The sequence below is a fragment of the Phoca vitulina genome, unplaced genomic scaffold (genome assembly GCF_004348235.1).
Source record: "Phoca vitulina isolate PV1807 unplaced genomic scaffold, GSC_HSeal_1.0 scaffold11, whole genome shotgun sequence".
In the NCBI taxonomy this organism is placed as follows: domain Eukaryota; kingdom Metazoa; phylum Chordata; class Mammalia; order Carnivora; family Phocidae; genus Phoca; species Phoca vitulina.
This window is the reverse complement of record NW_022589714.1, coordinates 49311915-49330598: the sequence shown is the minus strand read 5'-3', so window position 1 is coordinate 49330598 and position 18684 is coordinate 49311915. Positions and strand designations below refer to the sequence as shown.

Sequence of the window (18684 nt, the reverse complement as noted above, 5' to 3'; positions counted from 1 at the left end):
CAGACAAACAAATACTACAGGAGCTCATGAGCAGCAAACCAGCCCTGTAAGAAATATTAAAGGGGAATCTTTGAGTGGAAAGGAAAGAATAAAAGTGACAAAGACAAGAAAGGAACAGAGAAAATCTGCAGAAACAATGATAAGACAAGTAATAAAATGGCACTAAACACATATCTATCAATAATTACTTTGAATGTAAATAGACTAAATCTCCAATCAAAAGACATAGGGTGTCAGAATGGATTAAAAAAAAAATAACCCCCACCCATCTATATGCTGCCTACAGGAGACTCATTTTAGACCTAAACAACTGCAGATTGAAAGTGAGGGGATGGAGAAACATTTATCATGCAAAAGAAAGCCAGAGTAGTAATACTTATTTTGGACAAATGAGACTTTAAAACAAAGACAGTAACAAGAGATAAAGAAGGGCACTATATCATAATAAAGGGGTCAATCCAACAAGAGGATCTAACAATTGTAAATATTTATACAGCCAATATGGGAGCATCCAAATATATAAAACAATAACATGAAGGAATTCATTAATAACAATACAATAATAGTAGTGGACTTTTCACCCCACTTACATCAATGGACAGATCATCTAAACAGAAAATCAACAAGGAAACAATGGCTTTGAATGACACACTGGACCAGAAGAACTTAACAGATATATTCAGAAGATTCCATCCTAAACCAGCAGAATACACATTCTTTTAAAAGGCACATGGGACATTCTCCAAAATAGTCACATCCTAGGTCACAACTCAGGCCTCAACAAGTACAAAAAGATTGAGATCATACCATACATATTTTCTGCCCACAATGCTGTGAAACTTGAAGGCAACCCCAAGAAAAAATTTGGAAAGACCACAAATTCATGGAGGTTAAACAATATGTTGCTAAACAATGCATGGATCAGCCAGGAAATCAAAGAAGAAATAAAAAAAATACATGGAAACAAATAAAAATGAAAACACAATGGTCCAAACCTTTGGCATGGAGCAAAAGTGGACCTAAGAGCAATATATAGCAATACAGGCTTACTTTAAAAAACAAGAAAAGTCTCAAATAAGCAACCTAACCGTATACCAAAAGGAGCCTACACCTAAAGGAAAAACACACACACACACACACACACAACAACAACAGCAACAAACAAAACCTAAAGGCAGCAGAAGAAAGGACATAATAAAGATTAGAGCAGAAATAAATGATATAGAAACTAAAAAAACAATTGAAGAAATCAATGAAACCATGAGCTGATTCTTTGAAAAAAATTAATCAAATTTATAAACCACTATCCCAGATTTATCAAAAAGAAAAGTGACCCAAGTAAATAAAATCACAAATGAAAGAGGAGAGATCATAACCGACATCACAGAAATATAAACAATTATAAGAGAATATTATGAAAAACTATATGCCAACAAATTGGACAACATGGAAGAAATGGATAAATTCCTAAAAACATATAAACTACCAAAACTGAAACAGGAAGAAACAGAAAATTTGAAAAGACCAATAACCAGCAAAGACATTGAATCAGTAATAAAAGAAAAATCTCCCAACAAAAATAGTCCAGGGCCAGATGGCTTCACAGGGGAATTCTACCAAACATTTAAAGAAGAGTTAACATCTATTCTCACACTTTTCCAAAAAAATAGAAATGGAAGGAAGACTTCAAATCCATTCTATGAGGCCAATATTACCTTGATTCCAAAACCAGATAAAGACTCCACTAAAAATGAGAACTATAGGCTAATTTCCCTGATGAACATGGATGAAAAAAATCTCAATAAAATACTAGCAAATCAAATCCAGCAGTACATTAAAAGAATCATTCACCATGGATCAAGTGAGATTTTTCCCTGGACTGCAAGGGTGGTTCAATATTCGCAAATCAGTCAATGTTAATCGAAGGGAATATAAGAACCATATGACCCTCTCAATAGATGCAGAAAAAACATTTAACAAAGTACAACATCCACACATAATAAAAACCCTCAACAAAGTAGGGCTATAGGAAACATACCTCTACATAATAGAGGCCATATATAAAAAACTGACACTTAATATCATCCTTAATGGGGAAAAACTGAAAGCTTTTCCTCTATGGTCAGAAACAAGACAGAAATGTCCACTCTCACCATAGTACTGGAAGTCCTAGCCTCAGCAATCAGACAACAAAAAGAAAGAAAGGCATCCAAATCAGCTAGGGAGAAGTCACACTTTCACTACACTGTATAAAAAACACAAAAGACTCCAGCAAAAAAATTGCTAGAACTGTTATACAAATTCAGTAAAGCTGCGTGATACAAACTCAACATACAGAGAGGTCTGGTACATTTCTATACTCCAATAGTGAAGCAGCAGAAAGAAAAATCAAGGAACCACTCCTATTTATAATTGCACAAAAAGGAATAAGATACCTAGGAATAAACCTAACCAAAGAGGCAAAAAATCTGTATTCTGAAAACTGTAAAACACTGATAAAAGAAATTGAAGATGACACAAAAAGATGGAAAACCATTGCATGTTCATGATTTGGAAGAACAAATATTTTTAAAATGTCTATACTACCCAAAGCAGTCTATACATTTTAATGCAATCCCTATCAAAATACCAACCGCATTTTTCACAGTCCTAAAACAAACAATCTTATAATCTGTATGGAACCACAAAAGATGCCAAATAGCCAAAGGAACCTTGAAAAAGAAAAGCAAAGCTGGAGGCATCATGATTCTGGTCTTCAAGCTCTATTACAAAGCTGTAGTGATAAAGACAGTATGATACTGACACAAAAACAGACACATAGATCAATGGAACAGAATAGAAAACCCAGAAATGAACCCACAACTTTATGGTTAATTAATCTTAGACAAAGCAAGAAAAAATATCCAATAGAAAAAAAGATAATTTCTTCAGCAAATGGTGTTGGGAAAACTAGAAAACAACATACAAAAGAATGACACTGGACCACTTTCTTACATAGTACACAAAAATAAATTGAAAATGGACAGAAGACCTAAATGTGAGACAGGAAACCATTAAAATCCTAGAGGAGAACACATGCAGCAACCTCTTTGACATCAGCTGCAGCAATTTCTACTAGATATGTCCCCTGAGACAAAGGAAGGGAAAGCAAAAATAAACTGTTGGGGTTTCATCAAAATAAAAAGTTTCTGCACAGCGAAGGAAACCTCAGAACTAAAAGGCAACCTATGGAATGGGAGAAGATATTTGTAAACGACATATCTGATAAAGAGTTAGTATCCAAAATCTATAAAGAACTTCTCAGACTCAACACCCAAAACACAAATAATCCAGTTTAAAAAAATGAGCAGAAATCATGAATAGACACTTTTCCAAAGAAGATATACAAATGGCCAACAGACACATGAAAAGATGCTCAGCATCACTCATCATCAGGGAAATACAAATCAAAAATACAATGAGATACCGCCTCATACCAGTCAGAATGGCTAAAATTAACAACATAAGAAACAACAGATGTTGGCGAGGATGTAGAGAAAGCGGAACCCTCCTGCACTGTTGGTGGGAGTGCAAACTGGTGCAGCCACTCTGGAAAACAGTGCAGAGGTTGCTCAAAAGGTTAAAAGTAGAGCTACCCTACAACCCAGCAATTGCACTACTAGGTATTTACCAAACAATACAAAAATACTAATTCAAAGGGATACATGCAGACAATAGAAAGAGATACAAAAAGAAACAGAAAAAAAAGAGATCCAGATAAATAATGGCAAAGGTGAAGATAGAAACAGAGAGACAGAGGCAGAGATGCAGTGAAAGAGTGAGAGACACAACAGAGACAGAGATGCAGAGACAGACATAAAAAGATGCAGAGACACCCTTAAGTTGATTGCAGCATTATTCACAATAGTAAAGGTATGGAAGCAGCCCAAGTGTCAATCAATAGAAGGATGGATAAAGAAGATGTGGCATATATATACAATTCAATATTACTCTACCACAAGAGTATTAGATATTACCAACTGCAACAACACGGATGGACCTAGAGGGTATTATGTTAAGTGACAAACAAAGACAGACAAATACCATATGATTTCACTTATATATGGAATCGAAAAAGCAAAACAAACAAAAAAACAGACTCACAAATACAAAGAACAAACTAGTGGTTACCACAAGGGAGATGGATGGGAGGTTAAGCAAAATAAGTGAAGAGGACTAATAGGTACAAACTTCCAGTTATAAAAGAAATAAGTCATGGAGAGAAAAAGTCAATATAGTCAACAATGTTATAAGAATATTATATGGTGACAGATAGTGACTACACATATTGTGGTAACCATTGAGTAATGTATGGAATTGCAAATCGCTGTGTTGTACACCAGATACTAACATAACATTGTATGTCAACTGTACTACAACAATAAATAAACTATAATAAAAAGATGTAGAGAGACACACTGAAAGAAATATAAGGGATACGGAGAGACACATAGAAAGGTGCACACAGAGATATAACAGAAAGAGAAGATAAAGATGAAGATCCTACTTAATGTCAGGAACTAGCTACTTTTTTTTTTTAAGATTTATTTATTTATTTGGGAGAGAGAGTGGGGGAGGGGCAGAGGAAGAGAGAATCTCCAGTAGACTCCCCACTGAACACAGGGCACGACACAGGGCTGGATCTCACGACCGTTGAGATCAGGACCTGAGCCGAAATCAAGAGTCCCATGCTTAACTGACTGAGCCACCAAGGCGCCCCTCGATCTAGTCACTTCTGAAATCCACTTGACCCCAGACTTCATTGTAACGTAAACAAAGTAAACTTGAGTTGGGTTCCTATCATGTGAAACCAGGAACAGTACTCTTATTCCTAGTTATACTTTTTCAAAAATAAAAATGGACCTTGACCAATGTGACTTGCCAAGATATATTTGAAACATCACTGTGGTTCTCTGAGACACCAGGGGCTGCTCTATCTGTGCTCGCATAATTCCACTATCAGCTTATATACACAATACTCACCAAACCTAAAGAGAGGCGGGCACATCCTTAGGCCACTGCACTCAACAATACTAAATACCCATGAAGGATGTGACTATTGAATTGATTTTCCCTTTCCTCTGCCTGCTTGTAACTTGGCACCCCCAGACGCCTCCATTCTGCCTTCAAGGAGCAGTATGGTCCTTTCATTCTGCACTGGTTTCCTGCCTCCACCTGATTAAGAAGACTCAGGTACAGAGAACCCATAATCATGTTTAATTATGATAAAATCTCTACATTCAGCTAAAGGGCTTCTATGTGCTCCTCCTGCACAATCTGAGGAGGAAGAATGGAAACGGAAGAGCCCTCGGGGCCGGAGGAGATGCTGCTAGCAAGGAGCTCACGGCAGAGGCTCCTAAACCAGTGCAGGGAACAGCATCACAGTCAGATCCGCCCGGCAGGGGTCACCGGAGGGCACCTGGTGACTGTATCAGAGGCGCTGTGGGGCTCGGATCCATGTGGGGGATGGGCTCTCAGGCAGCTGGGAATTCTGGGCAAGGACAGGTAGGCATTACAGACGGCGGAATCCCAGGTATCCTCAGGCGTCAGTGCAGGAGCCCTGTAGAAAAGAGAGTGATCAGCACAGGGGACCCTGAGGGACGTGCCCTCTCCCCTCCTCTCAGGGCCACTACAGCATCAGAGAAAGCTGAGGTCCAGGGCATATTGTCATCACCTCCCCCAGTGTCTCTGTAAAGGTGAAATCAACTCAAGGGAACATGGCACTCCAGCCGCACACAGATGTGTGGGAGGTGATGGAGCAGCCGTGGTCCTTTATTTAGGGGGATGTTAAGGTTTTAGTAAACGTAATGATAACTCACCTTCTTTCCACCAGTAGTAGCCTTTCATTTATAAACTCACACAGGCAGCAGCCACCAACATGTAACACAACGTGGGCATCATCCTGGTGTCTAACACCCAAGACGTGGCTCTGGTTCCACGTTTCCCAGAAAGATACCACCAAAGTTATGACTTGGCGCTGGAGAACAACCCTGGATCTGCCTACACAAACTGGGCAAACTTCTCCCTAACTCCTGATCTCTGTAGCAGGGACTAGGCCATGAACTGAGACCATTGTGCCCGGGTGCACTCACCTCATCTCTTCCCTCTTTCACCTGTGCCCAAACCCCCACTGAATCAGAGCAGAAATAGTACCTGCTGGCGGAGACCCACGAGGTCCTACAAAAAGAAGTGATACAGAAAAAGGTCTCATTACACAAATAGCCAGTGTCTCACTCACCCCAAAGGGAGGTGAGATAAGCAACTTAATTGGAATTTTACTTTCTCCCTACCCAGCAACCACGAGAGCTTAATTGCCCTAAGCTAAAATCCTCCCAAATGAATGAAACTGTCCCTAGAAGGAAGGGAAGCAGACGCTCTGACCCTCTTAAAGAAGGAAGCTTTCAGAAAGGAGCCAGAGCGTTGGTGGTATAGTGGTGAGCATAGCTACCTTCCAGAAAGGAGCCAGTGAGACAATGATGAACTGCAAGGGAGCCCTAGAATATACTCCACCTGTTACCTCTGTGATAAGGCTCCTTTCAACCAGTAACATCAGATTCCAAAGCCTCCCCTTAAGTTATTCCATCTCCTCCCACCACCAGCCCGGCCTCCTTCCTTCCAAGGTCTGAAGGAAAGAGCTACATCTAGAGGCACAGGCCCCCCTGAGCAGAGGGCCTCAGGCACAGCTCTTCTCCCCCATTTTCCCAGAGGACCTTACCTTTCTGGCTCCTGTGACGGATGATAAGGCCCAGCCCGAGGAAGATCAGCCCCAGCACAAAGCCTCCGATGCCACTCAGCATCTTGCTCTGGGCAGATTCAGACTGTGCCCCTGGGGAGCAGAGCCTGAGTGTCAGGGTTGTCCCCACACCCCACAGGGTCCCTTTGGAAAGCCTGAAGTCCAGTCTGAGGTAGAGGAGCTGGAGGTGCAAGGCGAACCCAGTGCTCCATTCTGACCACCCCTAGGGGAAGGAAGGACCCACGGACAGATCCTCGCACACGGTGGGTGTGTGAGAGAGAGGGGGAAGCTGAAACCTGCTCCTCCAGACACATCCCTAACCTCAGACTCCAAGACCCCAGTCACCAGCCAGAGTAGTAAATCCTTCAGAGCTACAGGGCTGGGTGGTAGGGCCAGGGTGTGAAGAATGATCTGCCTAGTATCTAGAAAGACAGTGCGATCAAGATTCTTCCAATGCCCCTGCCATGGGACAAGAGGCGCTCTAATCTCCTGTATTTCCAGCTCAGTAGCGACATCAAGGATGAGGAATAGAAGGGGACGGGCTGGAGGAAGCTCTGTCTTGTGGGGCCCATAGTGAAAAGAAAAACTACCCCTTACTCCACTCCACTGTGATGGGGCTCTGGAGGCTGGGGTGCTCCACACGGCAGGTGTAGACATCTCCTCGCTGGGGAGTCATTTCCAGCATCACCAGGATCTGGAAGGTCCAGTCCCCATTCCTAATAAGTGGAGTGGACACAACACCAGCTGTCTCCTCCTGGTCATTCCGAAACCACCGAACTTTGATCTGGCCTGGGTAGAAATCTGTCACTGAGCAGACCAGCAGGTTGTGGTGGTTCAGAACCTCTGTCCTGGACGGGGAGATGGTGACTGTAGGTTCCACTGAGGGGAGTAACAGACAAGAAAAGACACTGAGATGTGGGACTACGCAGCAAGTCTCCCCATGGAGAAGAGTCCTCTCTTGGTACCAGGGTGGAAAGATCCCTGGATTCCGAGTCTTCAATTAGGATCTGAGCTTGGCCACTTTATTAGTTTGGATAAACACAGGAGTCAGCTTACTTTTCAGAGTCTGAAGAAATCATAGTAATCATTCTATGAAAGTTATTCTGTTGATATTAATTGACAAAATAAAGCATTTTTAAAATTTAGATTGCTGTATTACACAGGACATTATTCTTAAAATTTTTAAAAATAAAAATAATAAATCTGGACTTCTTTCCCTCCATCCCTTTTTTTTTTTTTAAGATTTTATTTATTTATTTGACAAAGAGAGACACAGCCAGAGAGGGAACACAAGCAGGGGGAGTGGGAGAGGGAGAGGCAGGCTTCCCCCGGAGCAGGGAGCCCAGGGAGCCCAGGGAGCCCAGGGAGCCCAGGGAGCCCGACGCGGGGTTCCATTCGGAACTCCATTCCGGGTTCCATTGGGGCTCGACCCGGGGGCTCGATCCCAGGACGCTGGGATCATGACTTGAGCAGAAGGCAGACGCCTAATGACTAAGCCACCCCGGCGCCCCATATTCCTATTGATACATAAAGTAGTTGCTAATCCCTAATACCCAAGGCAGTTAATTGGAAATTAAATGGCATAATATAGATAGTGTCTGGTAAAGTATTTGTCTAGAAATAGGTCCTTATTAAATGGCTACAATTAACTTGCCGAATGTTTACCCCTGAAGTGGTTGGTGATGCCGGGAGGAGGGGATGCAGAGGGAAGAAGGAAAGGCAGGGTTTAGGCCAAAGGAAACCTGAAACAATTTTTATTAATAATTTAATAGCATCAATTTATTGACTCCAAAACCTCAGCTCTTCCTATTCTGACATTTGTTGAGATTTTCTAAGAAATTAAAATTCTGCCTTACAATACCATCCAAATATAGTTTATATTTTTAGCAAACACTTTTTTCTTAGACTTTGCATTCACAAATCCTAAGGTATTAAGATCCAACGCACAAAGTTTACTTTAAAGGATTAAGCAAAATAGTAAAGACTAATTAATAAAGTCCATTTTTAAGGCATATTTACCGTTCTATTTTCCCTTGAGCCTAAGTGGATGGGCAGCCGAATACATTTATTCATTAATTCCACAAAGGTTTGCACTCACATTACCTAACAGTCACTGCCTCAGGTACTAGGCAGACAAGGATAAGGCAGTTCCTCCGGTCAAAGAAGTCCGGGACTAGTCACAGCCGTTTAAGAAAACAATTAAGATGAATCATAATTTGAAACCAAAAAGTCAAAATTTGGCCTGTGACGACTGTAACATATTTACCACGTGTGCAAGGTGCCGTCCCCCCACCAGGCCCAGCCCACTAAGCTTCGCAAGGGCCGGGACAGCTCACTGCGGGACCGGGGCGGGGATGGGGGGCTCACTCGGCTCTGCTTAGCGAAAGGTGGGGAGGGAGAAACCAAACACTCAAGTAGGGAGCCGGGGCCGCGCAGAAGTGGTGAAAACGTCAGAGGAAGCGCAGCCCCGCTGGTGGACCCTCCCACCTCAGCAGGAACAGTGCACGGCCGCCGGGTCAGTCCCCCAGCTCGGCCCCGCGTCCCCGCCCCTCCCCGCGCGGGGACTCTGCTGGGCCCGGGGGATGGGGCCCCGGAGGGCGAATGGCCGGCGCTCACCTCGCCGCTGCAAGGTCGTTCTCTCCTCATTCCCATAGTTGTTTCTGCACACCGTGTCCACCTCGGCCCGCGTCTGCTCCACGATGTCCTTCTGGCTGTTCCAGTACTCAGCGTCCGGCCGCCCCAGCTCCGTCACCGGCCGGTACTCCCCCACGTCGCTGTCGAAGCGCACGTACTCCTCCCGGTTATAGATGTATCTGGTCAGGAGCCGCACCCGCTCCGTCCCGTTGGTGAAATAGCACTCGCCCTTAAACTGGAACACGAAATCCTCTGCAGGGAATCACCGCAGGTCAGTCAGGCCCTTGCGCCTCAGCCCAACCAACAGCCACGGGCGGGCCTTGTGGGGCGAGGCCAGGCAGCCTGATAAACCTGAAGGCCTCCCACCTTGGATGCCTGTCAACCAGGCCCGGAGCATCCTCTTTTCCAGGCCTGCCTGCCCTCCTCTGAAGGCTTCCAGAACTGCCTTCCTCCAGGGAGGGGAGGGAGGAACAAGCCTTAGGACATGGGAGCCCTGCCTGAGCCAGAGAACTGAGGAAAATAGGGCAGTCGGGTTGATTTTACATCCATCCCTGTACTCGGATCAGGACGTTCTCACATGAAATCCCATTTTCCATAGAACTCCAGTGAACCTCAGAGACAAACAAGTGTCCACCTAAGCACAAGAGTTCAAGGGAATAAGGAGAAAGGTCAAAAATTAAGCTTGACCAGAAAGAGCCAAGATGTCCATCCACAGATGAATGGATAAAGAAGATGTGGTATATATATACAATGGAATATTATGCAGCCTTCAAAAGGAATGAGATCTTGCCATTTGCATCGACATGGATGGAACTGGAGGGTGTTATGCTGAGTGAAATAAGTCAATCAGAGAAAGACATGTATCATATGAACTCACTGATATGAGGAATTCTTAATCTCAGGAAACAAACCGAGGGTTGCTGGAGTGGTGGGGGGTGGGAGGGATGGTGTGGCTGGGTGATAGACATTGGGGAGGTAAGTGCTATGGTGAGAGCTGTGAATTGTGCAAGACTGTTGAATCACAGATCTGTACCTCTGAAATAAATAATACAATATATGTTAAAAAAAAAAAAAAGAAGAAGAAGAAGAAGAAGAAGATAGCAGGAGGGGAAGAATGAAGGGGGAGAAATCGGAGGGGGAGAAGAACCATGAGAGACGATGGACTCTGAAAAACAAACTGAGGGTTCTAGAGGGGAGGGGGGTGGGAGAATGGGTTAGCCTGGTGATGGGTATTGAGGAGGGCACGTTCTGCATGGAGCACCGGGTGTTATACGCAAACAATGAATCATGGAACATTACATCAAAAACTAATGATGTAATGTATGGTGATTAACATAACAATAAAAAATTTTTAAAAAAATTAAGCTTGACCTCCTCCTGACAACATATTCTCTTGATCCCCTGCAAAGGGCTTTCCTTCCCATGGGTGGGTTTACACTGGGTTTCTGTCACACCCACCCAATTGCAGTGTGAGGTTTGCTCATTCCTGCTGGGCTAAAAGGGACACACACCTTCCAAGTCCTAGAAAGAAACATTTTATTCATGGAAAGAACACAGTCTTGTGAATAAGATAAAATAGATTTCAATTTAACCCTGCCACTTACCAGCTTCTGTAGGTTACTAAACGAAGTATCCATATCATACTTATAATTTGTAAAGCAGAAGTCATAATCCCCACACATAGGGGTGTTAGGAAGATCAGAGAGAATTTATATTAAGTTACTAATCCTGTGGCTGAAATGGTTTCTCGGTATGTGCTATTTCTCTTCTTTACATTCTCCTTTCTCCTAAATTCAGTTCACCATCAACTCAACTCTCTGAATCCCACACAAGTTACTATCTGACCATAAACCAGTGAAACTTGAAGTTAAGACTCCCTGTCTGTGGTCACCCAGTTTCACTCAAATACCAAGAGTTTGCCTCAATGCGCACTCCACTCAGAATCAGGAATGTAGAGTCCTTTTTATCAAATACTAAGACTACAGAGACCTTCGCTGCCCTACATTTCTCCAACAGAGAATCCCATAGTGTGTAGCCAGGACAAGGTCTTGGGGGACCCTGAAATGAAAAAGCCTGCTGTGTCTCCTTTGAACAAATTCTTATTTTCAAAAATACCCCGAATGTCACTTTGTCCTATCAGTGGTAGCAGATGCAAACTTTGTTTCTTCCTCCCCATTATAACATCCCCAGGATGGATTGAGTCCATGGTATGGGGATTGTCCTCACCTCATCCTTAGAGATGGAAATGAGAATGTAACAGAGCTCTCTTCCCCAAATGGAGAAAACCTGTAATAAAAGACTGTATTCTGGGGGCACCTGGGTGGCTCAGTCAGGTAAGTGACTGCCTTTGGCTCAGGTCATGATCCCGGGGTCCTGGGATCGAGCCCCACGTCGGGCTCCCTGCTGAGCAAGGAGCTTGCTTCTTGGCTCAGGATCCTCTCCCTCTGCCTGCCCCTCCCCCTGCTTGTGCTCTCTCCCTGTGAAATAAATAAATAATAATAAATCTTAAAAAAAAGACTGTATTCCGAGATCATAGAACCTTCCACACCCCAGCCCGAAGGTCCTTCAGAGCCTGTTCCCTAGGGTGGTGGCTCTGGGGAACAGGTGCTCTGCACTTACGTGGAGAGTCTCTGCCCTCAGCCACTGGGATGCTAAGCACCACCAGGATCATCATTTCAGCTGCTGTCCAGAGGCCTCTGGGGATCCGCAGAGCCATCTTCCCAGGCATCATTGGGAACAAGGAAAAAGAAATGGTAGTCAACGCAGCTCCTACCTGGTGGCTCTGAGTACTCACTTCAGAGAATAAAAACCTGTGAAAGCTTCCATCCACAGTAGGAGTGGAGAGTCCCTGTGAAGGGAACCAATCAGCACTGGAGCCGAAGTACCTCATCTGTCTCTGGGCAGACATTTTTTATGAAGGTTCTCAGTTTTTATGAAGGTTCTCAGTCCTAGATTCAGAGTCCCTAGAAAGTGAACCAATCAGCACTGGAGCTGAAATACCTCACCTGTCTCTGGGCAGAGATTTTTTATGAAGGTTCTTAGTCCAATTTTTTATGAAGGTTCTCAGCCTGGCAGTATGTCTTCATCAAATTACACTAGATGAACATTTGAGGTGAAGATTTTCTCCTAGTTATAGAAATTCTAGAGACTGAATGCCTCAGGGATTTAAAGAACTGAATGAAAAATGACTCAAGAGTAGACATCTTTGTGACATTTGGGATTTTTAGTTTGTATACCTGGGATTTTTAGTAGGAAATAAGTGGGATCATATCTCAGGGAAAAGAGAATTATTGTCTCCGAGATGTTCACTTCTATTATCTTAGACCCTCTGAGGAGCCTTAAGTTGTGGTGGAAAAGCATAGTTCTTAGGAGGAAACGGTTTTTAGCTGCAGTTCTACCACTAATAGACCTTATGAGAGTCAGCGAATTACTGAACCTCTTGCCTCAGGCTTCTCTTTGTAAAATGTGGATCACGTTTCATGCATTTTATATCCAGATCATCGTATATATAAACTTAAGACTAATATGACTTGTTTAATATTGCAAAATGTTCCTCAGCTGCCATGTGTAAGTGTTGGGAATACCGGGTTAATATGTGGTGCAAGAAAAAAGAAAAAAGTGACACCCAGCCCTGTGGGCATCTGATTCTTCATTATGCAAGAATCTTTTTTTTTTCAAATGATTGTTTTCTTTTCTTTTTTCCTTTTAAGATTTTATTTATTTATTTGACAGAGAGAGACACAGCGAGGGAGGGAACACAAGCAGGGGGAGTGGGAGAGGGAGAAGCAGGCTTCCCGCGGAGCAGGGAGCCCGATGCAGGGCTCGATCCCAGGACCCTGGGATCATGATCTGGGCCGAAGGCAGATGCTTAACCAACTGAGCCACCCAGGCGTCCCTATGCAAAAATCTTTTACATTTGTGCTCTTTGACTGAAAGTATTTGAAAAGTTAAGTTCACTTTTAAGCAGGGTCATCCTATGTCAGCAAAGGCGCAATCCACAAGCATTCACAGCATTCAGACACTATCACCTCTAGTTACAAGGGTAGAAACAAAAGACGTGGAGAAGCACTTCCTGGGGTCTGAATGGTGTTAATGAGGGAGCAGATGTTAAGAGTTACAGATTGTGTACCGATGTGGCACTTACTGCGCAAGTCCTAAGTTATCAAACTGTGAATGGCAGCAGTATCGATGTGTTTTTTTTAACAGATCTATTATTTATCAGGCTCCTCTTGCCATGACTAGGGTCAGTTCTAAATGGTTATAGAGCAATTAGAACACTGTGTGGCAAACATTAATAAACAAAACATTAAGCATCTCCCTCTCTTTTCTCCCCCCTTCTATCTCTTCCCTGCATTTTAGGTTCTCCTTTTACAATAGAGGCCAGGATCTGAAAGCAGAATATGAAGAGTTTACCGGGTAAAAAGAAATAGAGCAGAGGTACAAGAAGTTTCCATTAGTGGCACATGAAAGCAGTGAGTCATTCCAGTATTCTATATTAGATGCATGGTTCCAGAGCACCTGAGACTTAGTCCCTGGGCTTCCACTAGCAGTGGTGTACTAAGGATCAGGGTAGCTCTAGAATAAGAAGAGTTTCCATGGTGGCATGGAAGGAGAAAGGAGGGACATCAAACTCAGAGCTGGAATAAGGTTGGGGGGCAAGGAAGCATCACCAAAAGGGGATCTGGAAGGTACATTAGTCCCCTCAAGCCCCACCTCAGTGTCCCTCAGAACAGAGAACTCTGGCTCATCCCTTCCCTCCTGTCCTAAGGGGAAATTCTCCCCACTCTATTGCGGAGCTGTGTGGTAGAGGCTGCAACAGACCTGGGCATTGCCCAGTCTCTCAGGCCTCTTCACACAGACTTTTCAACGAGCAACAAAAGTGTCAGCTTAGAACCCTTTTTCTGATTGGCTAAAACCTCAACTGCAAGCCTCTGGCTCAGGCTTCTGTCAGCTGCTTCCCCCTGAGCCAGTCAGCATTCTCTACATTTTCTAGAGCTCTCTGTGCTGCTCACATTCCACCACATTACTCAGGGCAGCCACTGCTGGCCTGGCCTGAGGGGAAGGCAACTCAGACACCTGATTCCAGGTGCTTACCTCGGTCACCCTGCTGGGCCTCTGTGGAGGCAGGGCCCTTAGGATGAAGGTAGTGTGTGCCCCGTGTTGTTAGTCAATGCAATCAAGAAATAGTCATGAAATGGGTCAGGGTTACAGTAGGGAGACTCTCCCCAGGGGACATCCTCTGTTCCCCCAGGATGAAAGATAAAAGTTTTGGACTCTTCGTGGAAATTCAGGGAGAAGTCATCATCCCTGGTCAGTATCCCTTGGAAACTGTGCTTGGTCAATGGAGTTAATTGATAACATAATAATAATAATCATCTGTGACCAGAAGGGCCATCCGGGACCCTATTCTGCATTAATTCAGGAATTTTAAAATGCTATATATTCTGAAAGATTCTGTGACTTCCTTAATGCCAGTAGTAATATAACAGATAATAGAAATACCGCCCCAGAATTTTATTTCCCTTTAATAAAAATTTATCAAGCAATTGTCCCTAAATTTGTCTAAATCTTTATAAAGCTGTGTACATATGTCCCCTATATCAACCCAGTTATATGAATTTTCAATGACACATATAAAGCAGGCCCTTGCTCTTAGCACAGTTATCTCTTTCTAAAAGTCACATTTTAGAAATCTGAAGAAGGAGTGAACTTAGTAGCAGATTGGCCATGGATAAACCATTTCAGCTCTGAAAGTCTTAGTTTGCCTCATCTGTAGAAGGAGTACACACCTCACTGGACCACTGTCATGAACACAGATATAATTTGTAAAAGTCCTCTGTAATCTATGTTGAGCTACACGCACATTAGTTTTTAATATAATAGTAGTGAGCTCATTTTTTAAACATCATTAACAAAGACAGAAAATTCTTCTTGTTGTTTCTCATCTCTCTTCAGATGACAGAATCATGATAGTTTTGAATCCCTGCCTCTTACCTCATCAGTAGGGAGAGAAAGGGAGCAGAAAGTATAGTAGACGTATTTAACTTTGAACCCACTACATGTTCCCTCTCTAAAGGGCCATGAATACCACTGCACAGAACCACCATTTCAGCTATAATCTCAGGTCTCAGAATCTGGTCTTCCTCTGAGTGTGCTCCCAAATGTGGAAACTTGAGTGCAAAACACAGAGTCTCAATACAAACTGAGGAAAGAAGAGAGTGAATACAGCCTTGTGGGCTTCGTGGAGAATTATGGCACTCATCTAGGTTTGACTGAGAGGAAGAGAGACCGGCCACTTCTCATTGTGACTACTCATTGTGACTTCTCATTGTGACTACTGACAAATGTCTAAAAGCCCCATCCTGTGCCACATGCCCAAGTGCCCCATATTCCTCACCTTCATGATCAGGAGTCCCCCTGCGTCTAAGCTCTGAAACATACATCTATGTAGTTTCATTTCCGATAGTTCTGTCTCTCTTCACCAAAATGCAACAGATGTCAGATGGTGAGTACTGTCACTTAATATTTTTTACACACCTACACAGTTAAGGTCCTGCGTTTCAAAGGTGAACATGCATGGATCCTATCTTCTAAAGGTCACACACTGGAGGGGAGACATATGTGGGGAAAAATAAAAGAGAAGTTTGTAACAACCACTAAAGGGCAATGTGAAATAATGCTAACTAAAGGCAAGACCCAACAGTGTTGAAGGTTCAGGGGACGCTTAAAACTATAAAACAATAATGGTGCCCATTAGTTCAGTTATTTTCTTTTCTCTTGGAAAGGGTTGGCAACATAGGACTAGAAGATGATGATTAGTGGTAGATTTACTCATGAATAATAATTTTTCAAGATGAGAATGGAGAGTTGATGGTGTGGCAGTAATGAGAGAGTTGAAAGTCAATCTTTTCAGGTGTGTGTCTTAGAGGAGGTGATGGCTTAGCAGATAAAGGGCTACGGTCATTTCAGGCAAAAAGGCTTATGTGAGTGCAGGGGTAGGTAGGACACTCACAGCATATGGTTTGGTGTGAGTAGAGAGTGGGATTCGGTTATCCTAGTCCTTGTGAGGTTTGATGACAGCACCATTCAAAGTTGTCTGGGTTTTCCTCACAGGAAAATAGAGGATAAGGAAAAATAGAAGGAATTTAAGCAGAGAAGCACCATGACATGCTGGTCCATTCATAAAGCTACCTTGGAAGCAGCATGGAGGGGAGTCTTCAGAAGATCTGTACATGACCTTTTACAGATCTGGAAAGGATCCAGGTTAATTTGATGAGCCCAATCCACCAAAATCTAGTTTACTAAGGAACAAATTAGCCAATGGTCAGTTTACTAAATTTGCCAAAATTATTAATGTGCTCCAAACTCATTTCTTTTTTTTCCTATTTCTAAAGTTTGTAGATATTCATAATCATGTGTTGGAAGTGTATTAGGAGACTGTCAGTCCCAGACCTCCGAGTTTCTGGGGCCCTCTCGCTTTCCCATGATCCCCATTCTCTTGCTGTCTGGGCTCCACTCCATTTTTCTGCTGACAAAACAACCTCCCGTTTTCATGAAGCTTTATAACAAATGCATTTACAAACACAAAATGAAAACTGGTCAATTACTCCTCACAATTTTAGAAGTTGTTTAGAATGTTTTAATATAAATTGGAATAAAAATTTTATTTAAAAGATATATTTTGGTTGAATTTGGTAAATGTCATGAATTGATCCTTTAGAGAAATTAGCAAAAAACCTTTAAAATGCTAAAATTCATGAAATAGAAAGAACTCTTAAAAGGATTTGGTACCAAGATAAATATAAACTGAAATGTTTCTATCTGAAATCCTGACATTTTGTTATGTTCACTAGACAAGTAATGAGTAAATTCAGTAAAACTATTTCTCAAACAAAGTTGTGTTAAATTACTAAATGTACTAAATCTAGTCATATGTCATTCAGCAAACTGAGGCTTGGGCTACTTGCTGTGAATTGGCCATTTGTTAAGTAAATTGATCTTTTGATCAATAAGCCCCCGGACCTGTCAGGCACCTCCTTGAGACTGAACAGGAACCTTCACCCAAAGTTACTTTTATCCAGTTCTTGTTTCTGGGCCAGACTTCTCAAATATAAAACCCTCCAATAGTAAACCCAACGTTTAAAGAAGGAAGAGAGGGTTGCCTTGGCTGAAGGAAGTGGTTACTAGGCCGGGACATAACCAAATATGGAATGTTGCTTAAAAAAAAAAAAGATTCACCGAGGTTGTGTTTGAGTTAAATCATTAAATACTCTCCAGCTAGTGAGCAGATGGGAGGTAGCATCACTTGTCTCTGGCAGACCAAACCACTAAGTCTGTTAGAGAAAAAAGTTATTTATAAGAGCAATAAATATACAAAACTCAAAGCAATAAAATTCACCAACCATGTGTACAATCCCCCAAAAAGAAAAGAGTTGACCTAAGAACAGAAAGAAGTTTAATAATAAAGATAACCATGTTCTTTAACAAGACAATTTGTGTCAATTTCCCAAACAAAATACTTAGATTTGGTGATGCTTTAATCTAAATATCCATAAGATAGTTTTATTAATAAAATATTTCCAATTTTTGTCCAGAATAATAATTGTACGCAAATAGCTGTTAATAAGTAAAATGGGGAGTTGTTCTAATAGATGTTTATGAGTTATTTTAAAGCCAAACAATTAAAATATGCTCATACTGCCACCAAGAAAAAGGATAACTGTAGAATGAAATCAAATGCACAGAAACAGAGCCTAATTTTTCTTAAGATTAATGAGATTGGGAAACTTATTACCATATTTGTAAGAATCTGTTAACTTTTTAAGAAAATTTGGGGAGGGCGGACAGAAACAGATTTCTGAGAAGCTTTCATATTACTGGTTATGCTATCTACTTCTCCATGGCACAGAAGGGCTCACACCTTTTTCTGGAGTCAATCCTGGTTTGTGGGGTAAAGGGCAGTAGCTAACAGGGATTGGAAATCAGTGGGATCCAAGAGGTCAAGAGACCAATTTTTGAGAGTCTTTTAAGATATGCTTGATCATCATGGCACCTAGAGGTAGAAAGGAAGGGAGGACAGCATTGTGGTAAGGAAACTGTGGTGAGTGAAAAAATTCTAGTATGAAGTTTTAGGGGAAGAAGAAATATTAAAAGAATTTTAAATCATTTTTCATGGTGTTAGAAATATAATACAAAATTTGATATTTCTCAAGAGACTGCAATAAAGGTTTAAATTGTTTTTAATTATGTCCTTGGGCATTTACTCTTGCTTCTTTAAA

General features: G+C 42.3%; 1 protein-coding gene across 3 annotated transcripts in view; it reads right to left on the bottom strand.

Annotated features, from left to right (window-relative positions):
* Nucleotides 1-5233: 5233 nt before the first annotated feature.
* The window catches only part of LOC116635716 (HLA class II histocompatibility antigen, DQ beta 1 chain-like), a 38671-nt gene continuing 25220 nt past the window's right edge, over nucleotides 5234-18684 (bottom strand). The window contains exons 1-7 of one of the 3 annotated variants that reach the window (XM_032410076.1): nucleotides 18327-18345; nucleotides 12026-12122; nucleotides 9389-9658; nucleotides 7370-7651; nucleotides 6755-6865; nucleotides 6193-6216; nucleotides 5234-5599 (exon numbers count right to left, since the gene is read on the bottom strand). In XM_032410076.1, the coding sequence (XP_032265967.1) occupies nucleotides 5586-5599; nucleotides 6193-6216; nucleotides 6755-6865; nucleotides 7370-7651; nucleotides 9389-9658; nucleotides 12026-12122 (798 nt within the window). In that variant the 5' untranslated portion in view covers nucleotides 18327-18345 and the 3' untranslated portion in view covers nucleotides 5234-5585. Of the gene's footprint in view, nucleotides 5600-6192; nucleotides 6217-6754; nucleotides 6866-7369; nucleotides 7652-9388; nucleotides 9659-12025; nucleotides 12217-18326; nucleotides 18346-18684 lie in introns of those variants that run through there. The other 2 variants (XM_032410075.1, XM_032410074.1) reach the window with 2 other exon arrangements.